Source organism: Drosophila pseudoobscura, chromosome 4 (genome assembly GCF_009870125.1).
Source record: "Drosophila pseudoobscura strain MV-25-SWS-2005 chromosome 4, UCI_Dpse_MV25, whole genome shotgun sequence".
In the NCBI taxonomy this organism is placed as follows: Eukaryota; Metazoa; Arthropoda; class Insecta; order Diptera; family Drosophilidae; genus Drosophila; species Drosophila pseudoobscura.
This window is the reverse complement of record NC_046681.1, coordinates 23,640,843-23,657,689: the sequence shown is the minus strand read 5'-3', so window position 1 is coordinate 23,657,689 and position 16,847 is coordinate 23,640,843. Positions and strand designations below refer to the sequence as shown.

General features: G+C 43.0%; 1 protein-coding gene across 5 annotated transcripts in view; it reads left to right on the top strand.

Annotated features, from left to right (window-relative positions):
• Positions 1–9,980, top strand: part of bru1 (bruno 1) — a 98,504-nt gene extending 88,524 nt beyond the window's left edge. For 3 of the 5 annotated variants that reach the window (XR_004469081.1, XR_004469080.1, XR_004469082.1), the window contains 4 exons: positions 683–832; positions 7,547–8,003; positions 9,505–9,598; positions 9,662–9,980. Coding sequence is in view for 2 of the 5 variants with exons in the window: in XM_002132684.4 (XP_002132720.3) it covers positions 683–832; positions 7,547–7,818 (422 nt within the window). In the remaining 3 variants the exon portion in view is untranslated. Of the gene's footprint in view, positions 1–682; positions 833–7,546; positions 8,585–9,504; positions 9,599–9,661 lie in introns of those variants that run through there. The other 2 variants (XM_002132684.4, XM_003736099.3) reach the window with 2 other exon arrangements.
• The last annotated feature ends 6,867 nt before the right edge of the window (positions 9,981–16,847 follow it).

The window sequence follows — 16,847 nt, the reverse complement described above, 5'->3', positions numbered from 1 at the left end:
GACTGTATTTAAGGGCAGGCGGACCCATAGTGAAATTAGTACCTTATGGTGACCTCGTACGCTGTGGTGAGGACCATCCACCCTCTCGTGGAACTCAAATATGTTATCCAATGTTTTCTACTCCATCTCAAAATAGTCTGCATTAAATACCAGCTCAAATTTCGTGAGTTGATATCTTAGGTGACGGTGACACTTTTTCTCTTGTATTTTGTTAGATATCTCATTTAAGTCTAAGTGAAAGTCAAGTTAAGAAGCTTCGTCTTGGGCACCCCCTAGAATTTTTTCCAAGTTAAGAAGCTTCGAATTAGAAAAAATTCTAGGGGGTGCCCAAGGCTTTTCGGGAAATCATATTTAATGTTGTATTCCTGTATACTCTGTAGCTCGAACCTTCTCTTAATATGTGAATGCACAGTTTACGTGCCAGAAAACATGTTTATTTCTCTATTCTAAAGTTTTAGCTTCAATCACAGAGCGAACTAGTTCCCAATTGAATGCGAAACTATCAACTCTACAGCTCTTTACACACAAAAACCCCACAGAAACCACATTTATGATTTCGTTATGTAATTTTCGACAACAACAACAAAAACAAAAAAAAAATCAGCTAAAATACGAATTTACTTTATCATGATACTAACTAAAATCTACCTTCTCTCTTTCCATCCGTCCATCTATCCCACAGGGTCCGATCCGAATCCATTGGCATCGGCGTATATGTCAACAGCCGCCGGCTTGCCGCAATTTGGGAGCGCCAGTGCATTGTCCACATCGCCGCTGGCCAGTGTGGCCCTGAGCGCCGCAGCAGCCGCTGCTGCGGGCAAGCAGATTGAAGGTGAGAGTGCCAGGGGGGAGGGAGGGTATTGGGCTTGGGTTTGGGGGGGCGGATTGGCGTGGGGTGGTGCGTGGGATTGGAGTGGCCGCACACACAGGAGGAATAGAAATGTCTAAATGGCTGACATTTTGATAAATGTAACAAAATGCCTGAATGCTGATGCTGCTCCTGCCGCTGCGGTTGTGTCAGTCCGATTCGCTCCCTGCGCTCATTCGCTTCAATGTTACATAAAGCTGGCAGATGGTATACCCTAACAAGGATAGGGGAGAGGGTATGCGCCGTGGGGGAAGCATCATTCAGAGAAGAATTATATTTTTAACAGAAAACGGATAGGGGATATCGTTTGATCGGTATTCGCCTTCCATTTGCTTAAGACTTTGTATAAAAGAAAAATGAAAAGTTCTCATTCGAGTCAATGTTAAGGGCATTCCCGCTTCGGTTCTACTTCGATTCCCGTAGTGTTTGCTGCTGCTGCTGCTGATGCAGCATCAAATGCATTAACCCGCTCATTGCTGTCAGCGTCATTCGTTCGTGATGTGGTTTTTTATTTCTGCTGTTCTGTTGTCTGTTCATTGCTCCACCCACACCCCTAGCTGCCCCATCTGTTCCCCACTTGTCATGGACATTTTGTGGATGTGTCTGTCTAATCTACTTAGTTTTAGTCCTGCCATTGTTCTGCCGTTGGCTTTGGAGGAGGAGGAGTTTGGCTTTGGTGGAGGAGTAGTGGTTGCAGATGGGGCTTTTATTTTTATGTAAAGAGTCATCTATCAAATGGGAAATGCATCTAGGATTTGGAATGCAGTAAAAATGCAGTGTTGATAGGGAAAGAAATAGTTCTACTAATGATGGAACTTGCATATAAAAAATAACTTCTGTCTGCCAACAGCCAACTAATCCTTTTCCCGGACTGTTCCATCAGCCAACTAGTCCTTCTTCTGGTCTGCTCAAGAATGGCTGTATTGTCAGAATGCGATAAATGTATAAGTCTTACAAGATGTGTTCTCTCCCACAAATCAAAATGTGACCTCAGCAGCGTCTTCTATCTCTATCCACTCGCTGTATCCCACTTACACCCATCTAATTCCATTCCCTGCCCCTCCTCCCCCCCTATTGAATGCCTTTTGCTGACACAAATCCTTCAATGCCATAAGCGCCAGCCAAGAAGCAGCAAGAAGCTTGTCCGGAGATGTAGAAGATGTGGAAAAATCAATAAGATCAATCATCTTGTATATTTCCCACTTCAGTATCTATGTATACACACACACACACGGGGGGGGCTAAGGAGTAGAATTTATGAGGAGCATTTTGGTGGAGCTTAAATTTTTATCAGCTTTTGACACAGTGTAAATATTACACACACTTGACACACAATTCCATTAGTCAGACATCGATGTCGATGTCGATGCTGATATCGGGGAAAATATTGCACAGGAGGAGCACATCCTTCGCTCTCTCCAGATGTATGAGTGCTTTGGCACACATAACATTAAAGTTGCAGCAGCAGGACACTCGTGTGTGTGTGTGTGTGTGTGTGTGTGTGAAGGAATGGAGGAAAATGCAACGGAAAATGTTTTGGCATTGCACTTTTTTTTTCTGCTATATTTCCGGTTACATAAGCAAACATCCCAACCTTTCACACAGACAGACAGACCAGACAGATAGACATATATGTATGTACATATGTATATGTGTATGTATTTGTTTGTACACCATATAGTGAGATATATTTTTGCAGTTGACTGACTTCTGGTTCTCCGACTCTCACTATCCTCCTCCTCCTTTTGGCTGCACCGCTCCTCTCCTGCTCTGCTCTGCTCTGCCCTGCTGTGACTCATGACATCGCCGAAAATCCCCTCGTGACCGAACAACTACAAGTCATGGAAGGATGTAATAGGTTAGGGGGATGGCTGGATACTACCGGGATTGGATTGTCAGTGTGTGGGTGGGTACCAGTCCCCCTCTCAGTCTCCGTCTCCGTCTCGGTCTTGGTCTTGGTCTTGGTCTCGGGAACCAAAACAAATTGCTCATGCTATGCTATGCGAAATGTGAGCTGCCATGTTTCCTTCGGTTGGTTAGATTTCGAAAAACTATCATAGATGACTTGGACTTGCTCAAATGGAAGTCTTAGAGGAGGATCAAGGAGTTAGGGGAAAGTGGAGCCATAATTAGAGGGGCGGCTGGGCAGAATGATTGGGGGGATATTTTACATTTGACTTCACATTTTACGGGGTCACTGGAACTTTGAAAGTGTTCTGTGAATTCAAGTCTTTAATTTGGGGAATCCCCGTAGCTCAATGGAAGGGAAAGCTAGACGGAAAACCTTTGAGTAGAGGCACACGTAGTGCGACACTATGATACCAGATACTTTGCAGATATTGCGAGTAGATTCAATGGATTGTAACCTCATACGCTGCATTCTTCATAAGAAGCAACATAAATGTGCTATGATTATTCATTCTTATAATCCGTTTTCCCTACAGTTCTGGTCTCTGAAAAGTCAACTTTTAATACTCTCTTGAAAGATTAGAAAATATATCCGTAATCTGTACATATTATGTATCTTTTTCGCATGCAATTTGTTAGATGATATTTTCTCTCTTTCTAAGCAGCTTAAATATCCCTTTTTACTACACAACAATGCTTCTTTTTTCCTCATTTTGCTTTCCGATTTCCCTTTTTTTTATCCAACAATTTTCCCTTTATGCCAGCATCAAATCGAACTCTAGGCAAAAGCGAGAAAATATGCTTGAGAAAATCTTAAAAATGTCAGATTTGTGCAATCTGCGTGGAGGAAAACTCGAAGCTAGAGAGAAAAACTGCAGCAACAATGGCGACGGGAGTGGGGCGTAGGGCCAGATAAATTCCCAACATGTGAAATTTATCAAATGGCGACATGCAGCGCACAACAAGAGGCAGCAGGCAGAAGGAGATGTAGGATTTTTACTATAGGGAGGATGTGGAGAGTGGGTGCATAAAAAGGGCAGGAAACAACTTATAAGCATGTAGACAGGCCCAGACGACAGGCGCAAAATTAAGCAGGAAGCCGGGCAAGAGCTGCAGCACGAGAAAAAAAATATTACTAAATGGCGCCCCTAGAACTATGTGCAGTAAATAAATAGAAGGCTTTAAGGGAGCACAATCTAGAGGGGGAGGAGCAGGATGAGGAGCAGTGGAAGGATGCGGTTGGAGGAGACGGATACGGAAGGAAGGCGGCAACAAATATGACAGTGACAGACGATGGGAATCCCATGGCATGGCATGGCTGGGTGACCCTAAGGCGGCAGCGGCAGCGGCCGTCTTCTCTGCTCTCCTCTCCTCTCCTTCCGGATGCAGCCTTCCGGATTAAAGTCATGTGCATAAGCCGGAAGTTGGAATATAAAATAACCTAGTGAGAGGAAGAGCACCCCCGAGAGAGAGAGAGAGAGAGAGTGAGAGAAAGAGTGGAGATTGTCAGACGGCATAGGAAGTCGAAAGATTTGCGATTTATGCTGTTTGCTGTATGTTGATGGGTGGAGACTATGGAACGAGGTGACCTACGACTGCCAGTGAGTGATTATAAGGAGCCAGAAGAATGCACTGCGAGAAACTATAGAGACTATAAAATACCAAGATACTCGAGATACTCCTTCGATGCTTCAATTCCCTTTTATTCCTCATAAAACACACTCTTTGACGAGGCGCAGAAAAGAAAAATACATAGTCAATGTAGAAGTCGGTCCCGAGAAATCAAAAACGAAATAAGTTCTGCTATACTGAAAATTTTGAGGTGCTCCAGCACTTTCTATTCTTTCTCCATCTTTTATTTAGTTCATAAAATAGTTACCATTGATTTCTCCCAGTGTAAAGTCACAGATGAGGTCGCATTAAAATCAATAAAGAGCCACCAGATACGAATACGAGGGCGAATGCGAGTGCAGTAACTGGAACTGTGGCTTATATGCCACAGATTCCATTTGGCTTCGCTTCGGTTATGCCCTTGAGAGGCGCAGACACCCCTCCTCGGCTCTCCGGCTCCCCGGCTCCTGGGGCAGTGTGCGCGACAGCCAAGAAAATGGCGAAAAAATATCTTGCACTCGTACATAGACATATACATATCTCCTCTCCGCTGCATCTGTATCTGTAACTGCGTGCATCAATAGGATGGGGCGGGCAGACGACGGACGACGAACGACATTGCCAAGGCGGATGGCGCATCTTTGGTGAACGGAAAAGGAAAATGCAATATAGGAAATCGCTTTTCGCACACACAGAAATGCCAACAAATGGAAAACAAAACAGGAAGTTTATTTGTGAGTGTGTGACAGGCGGGCGGCGGGATAAGGGAGGAGGGAGGAAAGGGTGAATGCCACCACCACAACAGTTGCACATATTTCTGGTGTAGGAAAACATTTTAAATAAATTTATAGATGATAGTCCCACAACTATAGTTTCCCCAAGAACTTCTCTTCGTATAATCCCCGGCACTTTCGGTGATTACTTTGGCACTTGGAAGAGTGTAACTTTTACACATAACTGACTTTAATATTTAAAGATATTCATATTTACACCCCCATTCAGATTCCTTTCTTTGAATCCCTCTTTGAGGGTCGCTGCCTTTCATTTGTTGCCTTGGCAGCCAGCTTGCCCCTTGCCCTGTTGCTTGCCTCCGTACATCATTCGCTCTCTTTCATCTAATTATATATCATTTGAGCCACACGTGTCGCTTGTTAGTCGCGTAATTCAATAGCTAGAAGCATTTTTAATTGGACTTTCTGCAGGGCACACGCGTGTGTCGTCAGAGCCTAAATTAATTGATAGGTGTGCAAAATTACAGAGCGGCAAAGCGGCACAGCGACAGCAAGTCGCAACAAAGGCAACAGCAACGGCAACGGCAACAGCGTCCATAAGTCAATTAATATTAAAATCCTGGCTACGTCAACGAGACATCAGTCGCCACCTGCCCTGGAGGCCTAAGGAGCCCAAGGAGGGGGGCGGGGCGGCTTTCTTCGCCATTCAATTTGTAATCGCATCAGCGTCAGGCAATCTGTCAGCAGTCAGTTTACCTTGTGAGAGGAGTGCAAAGGAGGCCTCAGCTTCAGGATTGCAACAGGCGGCAGGCAGGGACACGGGCAGAGGCAGGGGCAGGGGCAGGGGCTGGGGCAGGACAAAGCCATATATCAATGTGATCAATAGCGCTTCTGGCAAACGATGATGGAGTTGCAGTTGCCAGCAGCCCCTAGGCTCGGGAGAGTAGAAGGGTTTGAGTGCAGCAACTACAATCATATCTGATTACTGCCTGTGCCTCGTATGGAGGGTGGGTGTGGGTGTGGGCTCTGCGGCCTGCAATGCATTGTAATTGTTACCATTTTCATTATGGATTAATGATAACGTTGCTCTGCACAAGGCAGCATAGTTTTCAAAGGGAATATTGTCAAGGAAAGGAGAGTTCTCGGAGGAAAGACTTTTCTGCAGCCAAGTTCCGTCTAAAAATGTTGATATCTCTGTGGCATCCACAGTTCTCTAAGCCCTGGGTCAAGTGTGATTTCTGCCGTCATTCGCTTGAGCCTTCGTTTCAGGTGGGATGGTATTTGCTTGGATGTTTCACAAACCCCCTGTACCATGAGGTTGCCTTACTGTTGTTGTTTTTTGTGTGTTTCTGCCTGATAAAATTGAAAAACCGCACTGTATGTGGACTGTCGACTGTTGGACTGCCATTGGAAGCGTTTTCTGTGTCATTAAAAAGCATCACGAAAAGTGAAAACGCGACTGCTGACGCCGCTGCTTTCTCGCCTTCTCGCTTTCTGCTTGGCTAGCTATCCCTTTCTGTCCGTCCGTCCGTCTGTCTGTCTGTCTGTCTGTCTGTATCTATGCAACTGCTCTACACTGGCTGGGATGGGTTGTATTACTGCTGACTGCTGAATGCCTCATGGCTGGCTACTGACTACTGACGTTGACAGTAATTTGCACGAAAAGTGCAACCGCAGCACGAGGCGCGAGTCCCGTTAATATGCGACGCCGACATGCCATGACAGAGCAGCAGCAGAGCGGGAGAGCTGGAGAGCAGCAGAGCGGAAGAGGGGCAGAGCAGCAGCAGTAGCAGAAGCAGGAAAGCGGGTGAGCAGCAGCGTGGGAGAGCGGGAAAGCGGAAGAGTGACAGCAACAACGATGATGATGATGATGATCATGATGATGCCGTTAGTCGAGCCGAGGCGGCACGTGCTGCTAAACAAAATGTCACACCCACACACGTAGATAGACAGTTCACAGAAAGAGACAGAGGCACAAGAGAGTGGCAGAGAGCGAGAGAGAGAGGGAGAGGTAAAGCCCTCTCGCACGTATTGTTAGGAGTTGGACGCATCATTTCCGCATCCGTTTCGGCAATCAGCTGCTGCTCCTGCACTCCTGCACTCCTCCACTCCTCCACTGCACTGCACTGCACTGCACCCATACATGTATGTAATTTCAGCTTTTGTCTGCTCGACATTCAGTCTCTAGTTTGAGGTCCTAATGGGCATCTGATTTCGTTAATTAGTTGCCTGCCCAACTGCAAGCTGCAACAGAAGCTGCAAAAATGTCAACTAATTAGAGAATGGCAGAGAAGCAAACAAAAATTGTCTCTATTGGAAGTCTGTTCTGTAGAACAGAATGAATGAATTCTAGCTATAATTCTATCAAAATATATATTCAACCATAAAACTAGTCTTCATTATTCATTGTTCTTTTTTTCGTTTAAAGGACCAGAGGGATGCAACTTATTCATTTACCATTTGCCGCAGGAGTTCACCGACACGGATCTGGCCTCGACATTCCTGCCCTTCGGCAATGTCATATCGGCCAAGGTGTTCATCGATAAGCAGACCAGTCTATCGAAGTGCTTCGGCTTCGTCTCGTTCGATAATCCGGACTCGGCCCAGGTGGCCATCAAGGCCATGAACGGCTTCCAGGTGGGCACAAAGCGCTTGAAGGTGCAGCTCAAGAAGCCCAAGGATGCCTCCAAGCCCTACTAGACAGGAGTCGGATCAACGGAGTAGTCAACATCATAGAAGTAAACAGAAAGAAGAGAAAAAAAAAACGGAAAAGAAGAAAGAAATACAAAGATTTGTCGAATGGAGTAGTCACTGAATGAGAGTTGCCCGTGTAGAGCGCGCGCATCAACGCAAAAGTATACCGAAAAGATGCAAATGCCAACGTTGTACGTATATGAAAAGAAATCACAAACAAACAAACAAACAAACAAAAAAAGACATGAAATCCGTGCCAAATAGAGACAGCAACACTTGTGTATAAATAAGCACGTTAAATGTTTGAAGTAGAAACGAAAAACAAACAAAAAATCAAAAAAACTGAAAGAAAACCAAGAATATATATATAACTATTAGTCCGTAGTTTAGTTTACTTTTTTGTTGAAGTACTCTTTCCCCCGCACACCCCCCACACCCCCAACACACCCATCTTTTACGACTCTTTTTTCTATTTTTTTTTAAACTGTCGTACGAGCTGGTTAAACCAACACTTTTTTTAAATTAAATATTTTGTACACATTTTCATGACAAAACAAAAAAAAAAACAAAAAAATACAAAAAAAAACACACACAAGATCTGTTCAGAGTATTAGTTTGTAAGTTATTTTGATATTTCCGATACGATAATTTTATATATATATAATATGCAGTTTACTATCTGTTTGATTTGTTCATCGCTCATGTTTCAAGTCGCAATGAAGTTCTTTAACATAAAATATATATACTAAAGATGGTATATATACTAGCTGTAGTTACAAGTTACTTGTTTTGTTCAATGGATTATATATATACACATATCTATATGCTGCCGCGTATAGTTAGTTTTTAGTTCTCTGATTTGTTACTCACTTTTTATTTGTACTGAAAGAAGCAAATGTTTTTGTTAACCTCATTTAATATTACTACTTCCTATTATTATAATTAATCTCAACCACAACCACGTACGCTTCTGAGTGTTAAAAATGCGATAAAAACCAAATGAAATCCAAAAGAAAAAAACAACAAAAAGAAGGAAGTTTTGTTATAGTCAATGTTGAAGTACCATTCATGGAGTTTATATTTTTACTTTTGATTTTCCTTTTACTCTTTTTTTCTTTCTCAGCAGCATCTCTGGTATTACACACAGAAACACCATATATAAATATAGTACATCATATTTCATGTAAACTTTCTGTTTTAGTTACAAGTTCAAGTTATTCCTTCTTGCTTTCTGTTTCTTTGTGCACATCTTTGGAGTATACTAGTGCATAATGTAGCATACCATACTTTTGTTTATGTAAAATATCATACACACCCAAACACTATATCACACACACATATGTAAACACAAAACCACACACACCTGCATACATATCTAAATAAAGTTTTGTTCTCTGTTTCAAATGCACAAGAAAAAATCAAAAAAAAAAAAGCTTTACTGTATTTTAATCTTTTTGTTTTTAATTTAAGTAGAATTTCCAACCTAAAGGTCTGTTCCGGGCTTTTTGCTTTTATTTTCCACCAAAAATTTAACCTGGAAGGGACCTAGAGGCAAATATTATTTCCTCTTCTTTTTTATTACAATTTTAGTAAACTCTGCTGATGGTTTGTCTCTGTTACACATTTTTAGATACTTTCAAATGTAAATTTTCCATCAAATACTAATCATTTTTCCATTTCTATTTCCCACAGATGCCATGTAAATTCTGGTAGTTTTCAATATTTATTTATTTTTGGAGAGGAGGCAAAGTCATGTGGTAGTTGTTGCTGCACGACAGTTGAAAAGGTGAGTCCTTAACGAATCTTTCTATACATACCTAACTCTAATACGCTCCCCCTTTTTTTTTAGATGTATGCAAATCGTTTTTATATCCACGCATAGGTGCCCAAAAATTGTAAATATTCTGCGCTTGAAACGTCTCTTGAAACGTGAAGAGGCTACCTATCCTATCCTACCCGATTTCTGTATTTGGCCAGAACTGTAAATCGAAAAAACCTGTACATGCTGTACACAAGAAACCAAAATGAGAAACTCTGTAAAAAAATTGGTAAACGAGGAAGAAGAAACCTAAATATTGTATGATAGAAAGCTGCCATTTTATGAGTATGCTTGCAAAGCAAACCCATTTTATAAAGTTAATTAAAAATAAAATTAAGCACAAAGAAAACCTTCAGTTTTGTCCTGATTTGTTGTCCAATTCATTTCCTTAATTGTAGTTGAACAAAAAGCATTGACAAATCAGACAGAGAGATTAGGCGACCACTTATTTGAACTAAATTCTGTTAATAGATTTATGTACGAGTACTATTAAGGCTTTGTCAGAGAGCGGTGTGCATTTATACGAACTATCTGGATGTGGCTTTAAATTAAAATTAATTTCATCGCAGACATTTTTTATTCACCCTAGGCTTAGGCTCAAGATAAGAAATGAAAGGAAAGGAAACCATGTTCTGTGTGTTTGTAATTAAATGTGTAATTAATAATTAGCCTAAGCTAAGTGTAATTTTTTAGAGAAACAAAGCAAGGCTGTGTGTTCTGACTAGATGTTAAGCGAAATTCGAACCCCCCCAAAAACAAAAAAAAACAAAGGCGCATTTGATATGAAAGCAGAAGGAATATAGTTCTTCTACTTTGGTGGGCAGAGAATGTTTTCTGATGCGATATTGAGTCAAGAAAATAGCGAGAACGTAATACTAGTGATAAAAGGCAGTTCAGTTAGTTAAGCGAGGGTGATTATATGTATGTACATATATTGTACATTTAATATACAGTGTATATGGTACACACTCACAAACATACACACCCAACACACACAAGCATCCAAACAGAATAAGTAAATCAATAAAAGGTGTCATGATTTTTATATAAAAAAAGCAAGAAACGATTGCGTTTTTCTTGGATAAACTTACATGTTCGTGCCCCCGCCCCGTCCCTGCACGCACTGACTGACTGACGGTTGGGATAATTTATCAAAAAATGTCTTGCGCCAAAAAGTTTGTTGGGCAAAAAGTTGCTCAGTGAAGTCGCAAAAGCGAAAATAAAATAAGAGCCAACAAAAACATACAGGGAATGTTGACGAGAGCGACGAGAAGAGTAACTAAAGAAAACTTCAACAATAAACGAAATATTTTGCTAAACTTGCGATTTGCATATGAGAAACTTTATGCCAATTGTGGAGGAGGCGGTGGGGTGCTGGTGCGGCATGTGGCAAGCTGCAAGGGTGGCGAAGTCTGTTGGATGCCCGGGCAGGACGTGTAAACAAATTTAGCAACTACGTGACGCAGCAAGTTCGTTCCGGTCTCCCACCCCCACCCCCCCTACTGCCTGCCCTGCCCCTTGCAGGCATTGCATAATCCAAATCCAAGTCGAGTCTTAACGCAAGATTTATTCCCCCATTTAAATCATGCGTGGAAAAGTTTTTGCTCCTCTGCTGCCGTCGACAGCAAAAGGCAATGGCAACGGCAATGGCAAAATGGCTTGGGGAAATCCAATGGGAAGCTTACACGGCAATAATTTTGTCTTGGCATATTCAAATATTTTGGCATTTGATTAAGCCAAAAAGTTTTTGGCATTCCCAACAAATGCTTCAATAGATAACCACACAGCCACAATGGCGAGGGGAGTAGGGGTAGGGTTCGAATTGATTGTTGGCTAGGGATAAGCGGCGGCTCATTGAAAACCAGGTAGCATTCCAGATGGGTGGCAATCACTTGGGAAAACCAAATGGATGATTCATTCATACTCAGAGTTGTGTGGGGATTGATATGGATGTTGAGCCTCAAAGAAGTTTCGTTTCGGAATAAACTAAGTAATGAGCATTAATGTGAGAAGATTGAGGAAAGAAAATCTATGTATTGAAAAGGATTCAGGGCTCTAACTAAGCTTCCAGTCGGAGAATTTGCAGAAGTTGTAGGAAGAATGAATTGAGACCGTAAGTTGATTCTTTCATATATGAAACTGCAAAGAGTGACCCAACAATTTAGAAGATGTCTCCACTTCTTGAATAGTTCACAGTTCCTTGATAAATTCTCCATAATTATAACCAAGCTCGGGTCTGTTACAATTTGAAACATTTCAAACTCCATCGAGACTGAATTAAGACCAAAAGTTTCAAAAATCGATCCCTCTACCTGTCTATCTATTCAATGCGTGTCCAAACTCTTTGTGTTCATGGATAATTCAATCCTCTTAGTATCCATTTCATCTGACAACTCCCTTTGCTTCCTTTCACTGCCAACATCCCACCGCCAGAATACCTCAACAATTCCCAACATTTGATGAGATCTTTTGTCATGCTCCACTGACCAAATCGCTATTTAGGCCACTAAATTTGAGCCGAGCCGCATCAGCGACAACGAAACGCGTTGTTCCCCCTCTAGCCTCCAGCCTCCAGGCTCCAGCCGCAGCGTGTGAGAGCATGTTGTGTGTATCCCAATCGGGACATGGACATGAACACGGACACGGACACGGACATGGACATGAACACGAACAATATTCTGTGGCACTACTATCCCTATACTGCCTGGGCGCGGGTCTCCGCCTCTTTTGGTTTTTGGGTAGCGCTGTCGGGGGAGACCGAGGCAGATTAGCAAAGTTTGTAATTACGTTGGTAATTGATTAGGTTCGAACAACAAACTGCTAATAAGATTATTGCAGTTGAGAACAAACCGAGCTGAAAAAACAAAACCGAGGCCCAGTTACCCCCAATTTCCCCCCCAAAGCCCAAACAAAATTATCCTCCAAACTCTGGCAGAGAGTGGATCCGAGGCAGAGTCCAGAAATTGAAGCGATTTGTGGCGCAAGTTTCGGATGGAAAGGAGCGGAGCAGCATCCTTTCGCCGAAACATCCTCTGTTTGTTTGCACAATTTGCCTAGCAGGGGGCGTGACTGGAGTGGGGGCGCGGCCCCAGTAAGCTCACGCAAGCCGGAAGAACAACAATCGACCGCCGAAATAACAATGGATTTGGCGCGTTTGCCAGTTTTTGGCATTGGGCGTATTGTTAATGGCATTGCACGCACATCGATGGGGAGCCACCACCTCCCCTGAGAAAGGGCTGGGAGTGAACAGAGGGGGTGCATTCTGTCGGAGATACGAGCGCCACCCATGCACACCCCTTACACACAGAAGACAAACAATTTAGCGGCACTGCACTGTGGACAAACAATCTGTGGCCAGAAAGATGGTGGGAGAGAGAGAGAGAGAGAGAGAGAAGGTAATGGAGAAAGAAAGAGACAGATAAGATTCCATTTGCTGCTCATCCTTCCAGATACAAGGGAGCAGAAACGGAAACGGATGCGACCCAGGCCTAGGGGATTGCAGAAATTTGTATGCGTTTATGCGGGAAGATGAAAGAACACACCAATAAGGAATGAGGTAATTATTCAAAAAAGTTTGAGTTCGTATACATATTCCCATTGTGCTCGAGATTTTTAAAATATTCATGCCTAAAGTCATAGGTTGTAGTGGATCCCACCACACTTATCGCTATAATCCCTGCCAATCCTCTAAACTGAGTTTCATCTTGTCATCCTTTAGGTAGATCGCAATATCGGACTTCGTATGCACACAGCGTGTGCATCTGTGCCTCCCTGTAGGCGTAAGATATATGGCTGGCTGGCCAGGGGAATGCTCCAATCCCTCATCGATGCTGGATGATAGTCAACGCAGTCGCCGCAGTCGATCGGCTTTCGGTTGCCTGGACATCATCAGGAGCGACAACAGCTGATTAAAATCCTTGGCAGCCAACTGCCTGCTGCCATTCCCACCCACCATCATCGATCACACTCCAAAGGCAACTCGTGTTACACTACCGCCCATAAGTATACGCCAACACACAATCCCAAGCCAGCGAATTCGGTTTTGAGAACAGCCAAAAAAAAAAACAAGGGAAGCCGAAACTCGCTTGGGAATCGTTGCAATTTTGCACGTGAACACGCTCAGCGTTCGATGTCTCTCTCTACCGCTGCCGCTCTGTATCCGTATCACTTCCAGTTCACTTGACAGATATGGTGGTGGGGCGGTGGGGGCGCGCCAACGCCTTTACCGATTCGCTTCTTCGGCAGCTTCTGTTTTGAAATGCATTGGCAGAGACAGGAACGGAACGGATGGGCATGGGCATGGGCATGGGCATGGTGGTTAGGGACTGCAATTGTTATTTTTGTTTTTAGAGGGTGAGAAAGCGGTGGAGAAAGGTGTGCGGGGTCACGGAGAGGAGGTACAAATCTCGGCAACTAACCTAGTTTTGTGCTTTTCCCTGCTCCCTCTTGATACTACCAGCCAACAATTTTTGTGTGTGGCTTTTATGACAGCCAGTTCTCTATCGATATGATTGCTCCTCTCGTTTTCTCTGTCTTTCTGTCTCTCTCTGTCTGTGGGTTTTTCTGAGTGAGAGTTTGAAATCCGTTTCTTGTGGGATATTGCATATTGATTCCGGCAAATGTGCCGGGGAGTTGCTGTTGGGAGTTGAATTGCCGATTGGGAGGATAACATGCAGATACTCGTAGTTCGATATTTTGATTAAAACGGGTTCAACCGAGAGGGAGCTAAAGTTATAATGAATTTTATAAGAATCATTGAGAATAGTGGAGCCTTCTACTCCCCAGAGACTGGCATTTATCCGGGAAAGGACTTAGGGAACGACGTACCTCCTCCTGGTTCCTCCTGCAACATGCTTTACCTTATCGCCTTTCACAGGGTAAGTTCTCCTTGTTTGCTCTTTTGTTTTTTTTTTTTTGGTTTTTCTTCTTTTAATTTTGTATTCCCTCAGCTCTATTGGCCGAGACCCTCTCTGACACAAACTGCTATGCCGCGATCCCCTCCTCTTACCCCATCAAGTAACGTTATTAAGTTATTATTTATTCATTTACTTTATTAAACTCTTAATTTCATTTTAGCAGGTCGTTCCCTCCGGTGGCCATGAATACCTCTTGGGTGCCCCTCCTGGCTGCACTGTTGCAGCCACTGGCCGTCCTGCTGTGGGCCATTGCCATGATGCCGTTGCTGTATCGATGAGTCGTCCCATCCGCTGCAGCAGTGATCGACGGTGGAATTGTTGGTTTACGCCTATAGGAAGTAATCTTCTTAGGTTTAAGGATATACATATGTACGCGTCCATATATTTAGATAGAAGACAAAAATGTTTTCTACTTGTTTATTTATTTATAGTAAGCCATATTATAATAAATACAACTATTGCAAAATAATCCTTGCTGTATCCTGTAACGGGAAAACTATCCCGATTAAAGAGAAGACTTAAGATTTTTTATTGGGAAAATGTCCTTGATCCTTGATATGGATTCCAGGGAAATTTTTCCGGTCACAGGATGCCATCTTACCCCAAGATCGGACCACAAATAGCCGGGAAAGCTAAATACATATGTATGGCTGGGGTTTTTGAAATCCTTACCGAATGATCAAGAATTTTTCTGATCACAGCTTACTATGGAACGCCTCGATAGGGCCGAGAATAAGGGAGAAAGCAGGATATTTATATCTGGAAAAAAGTCCTTGGTCCTTGATAAGGACTCCATAAAATCAGAGACATTTTTGCAATCACAGGAAGCCGTAGCGCGTCCCGATCGGACCATAAATAGCGGAGAGAATTCATATTTGTAGTCCTTGATATCCTTGGTCCTTGAAAAGGACTTCATAGTATCAGGGACATTATGCCGATCACAGAAAGGCGTCGCACGCCCAGATCGGCCCATAAATAGCGGAGGAAATGTATATTTTTGATCCTTGATATCCTTGGTCCTTGAAAAGGACTTCATACAATAAGGGACATTTTTCTGATCACAGGAAGCCATCGCACGCCCAGATCGGCCCATAAATAGCGGAGAAAATTAATATTTTTGATCCTTGATATCCTTGGTCCTTGATAAGGACTTCATAAAATCAGGGACGTTTTTCTGATCACAGGAAGCCGTCGCACGCCCAGATCGGCCCATAAATAGCGGAGAAAATTAATATTTGTTACCTTGATATCCTTGGTCCTTGAAAAGGATTTCATAAAATCAGGGACTTTTTTCTGATCACAGGAAGCCGTGGCACGCCCAGATCGGCCCACAAATAACGGAGAAAACAAAATTGGAAAACAAATCTGGATGGGATACCAGGGGAACAGAAATCAGCAGCAAGCAACTGTAGGAAAATCAAAAACTGGTGCATACTTTTGGGGGATCAAAATTTAAAAAAAAATCAGCGACCTTCTGCTGATTTCTGTTGGCCTGGTATCCCATCCAGATTTTGGCCGACGCGAGTTTTCTTTTTGTTGTACGGTGGCGCCCCAATCGGTGATTTCGGGAACTACATTTTTAAAGCCAGTTAGAAGCTAATTTTGTTTTCTCCGTTATTTGTGGGCCGATTTGGGCGTGTGACGGCTTCCTGTGTTCGGAAAAATGTCCCTGATTTTATGAAGTCCTTTTCAAGGACCAAGGATATCAAGGATCAAAAATATACATTTCCTCCGCTATTTATGGGCCGATCTGGGCGTGCGACGGCTTCCTGTGATCGGCATGAAGTCCTTTTCAAGGACCAATGATATCAAGGATAAAAAATAATCCTTTTCTCCGCTATTTTTGGGCCGATCTAGGCGTGCGACGGCTTCCTGGTATCAGAAAAGTCTCTGAATTTATGAAGTCCTTTTCAAGGATCAAGGACATTTTCCCCAATCAGAAATATTTAGTTTTCTCCGCTTTGTAAACCAATCTTGGTGTGGAACGCCATTTTGTAATCGGCCTAGTTTCCCCCATACAGGATACAGCAAGGATGATTTTTCAATAGTTTTATTCATCATAACTTAGCTTAGTATAAATAAATAAACAACTAGAAAATATTTGTGCCTTCTATCTAAATATATGGACGCGTATATCCTTAAACCTAATAACAACGATATCTATCTAGAGTCTAGTCGCCCGCGGAGCCTTCCCTTGATTGTCATAGTTAAAGTCCTTCTTGTCGATGGCCAGATTTTAATGCAGTTCGACAGTCTGGATCCCCACGATCCTGGGAGACTTGGTCCTGCACCGATCTGGC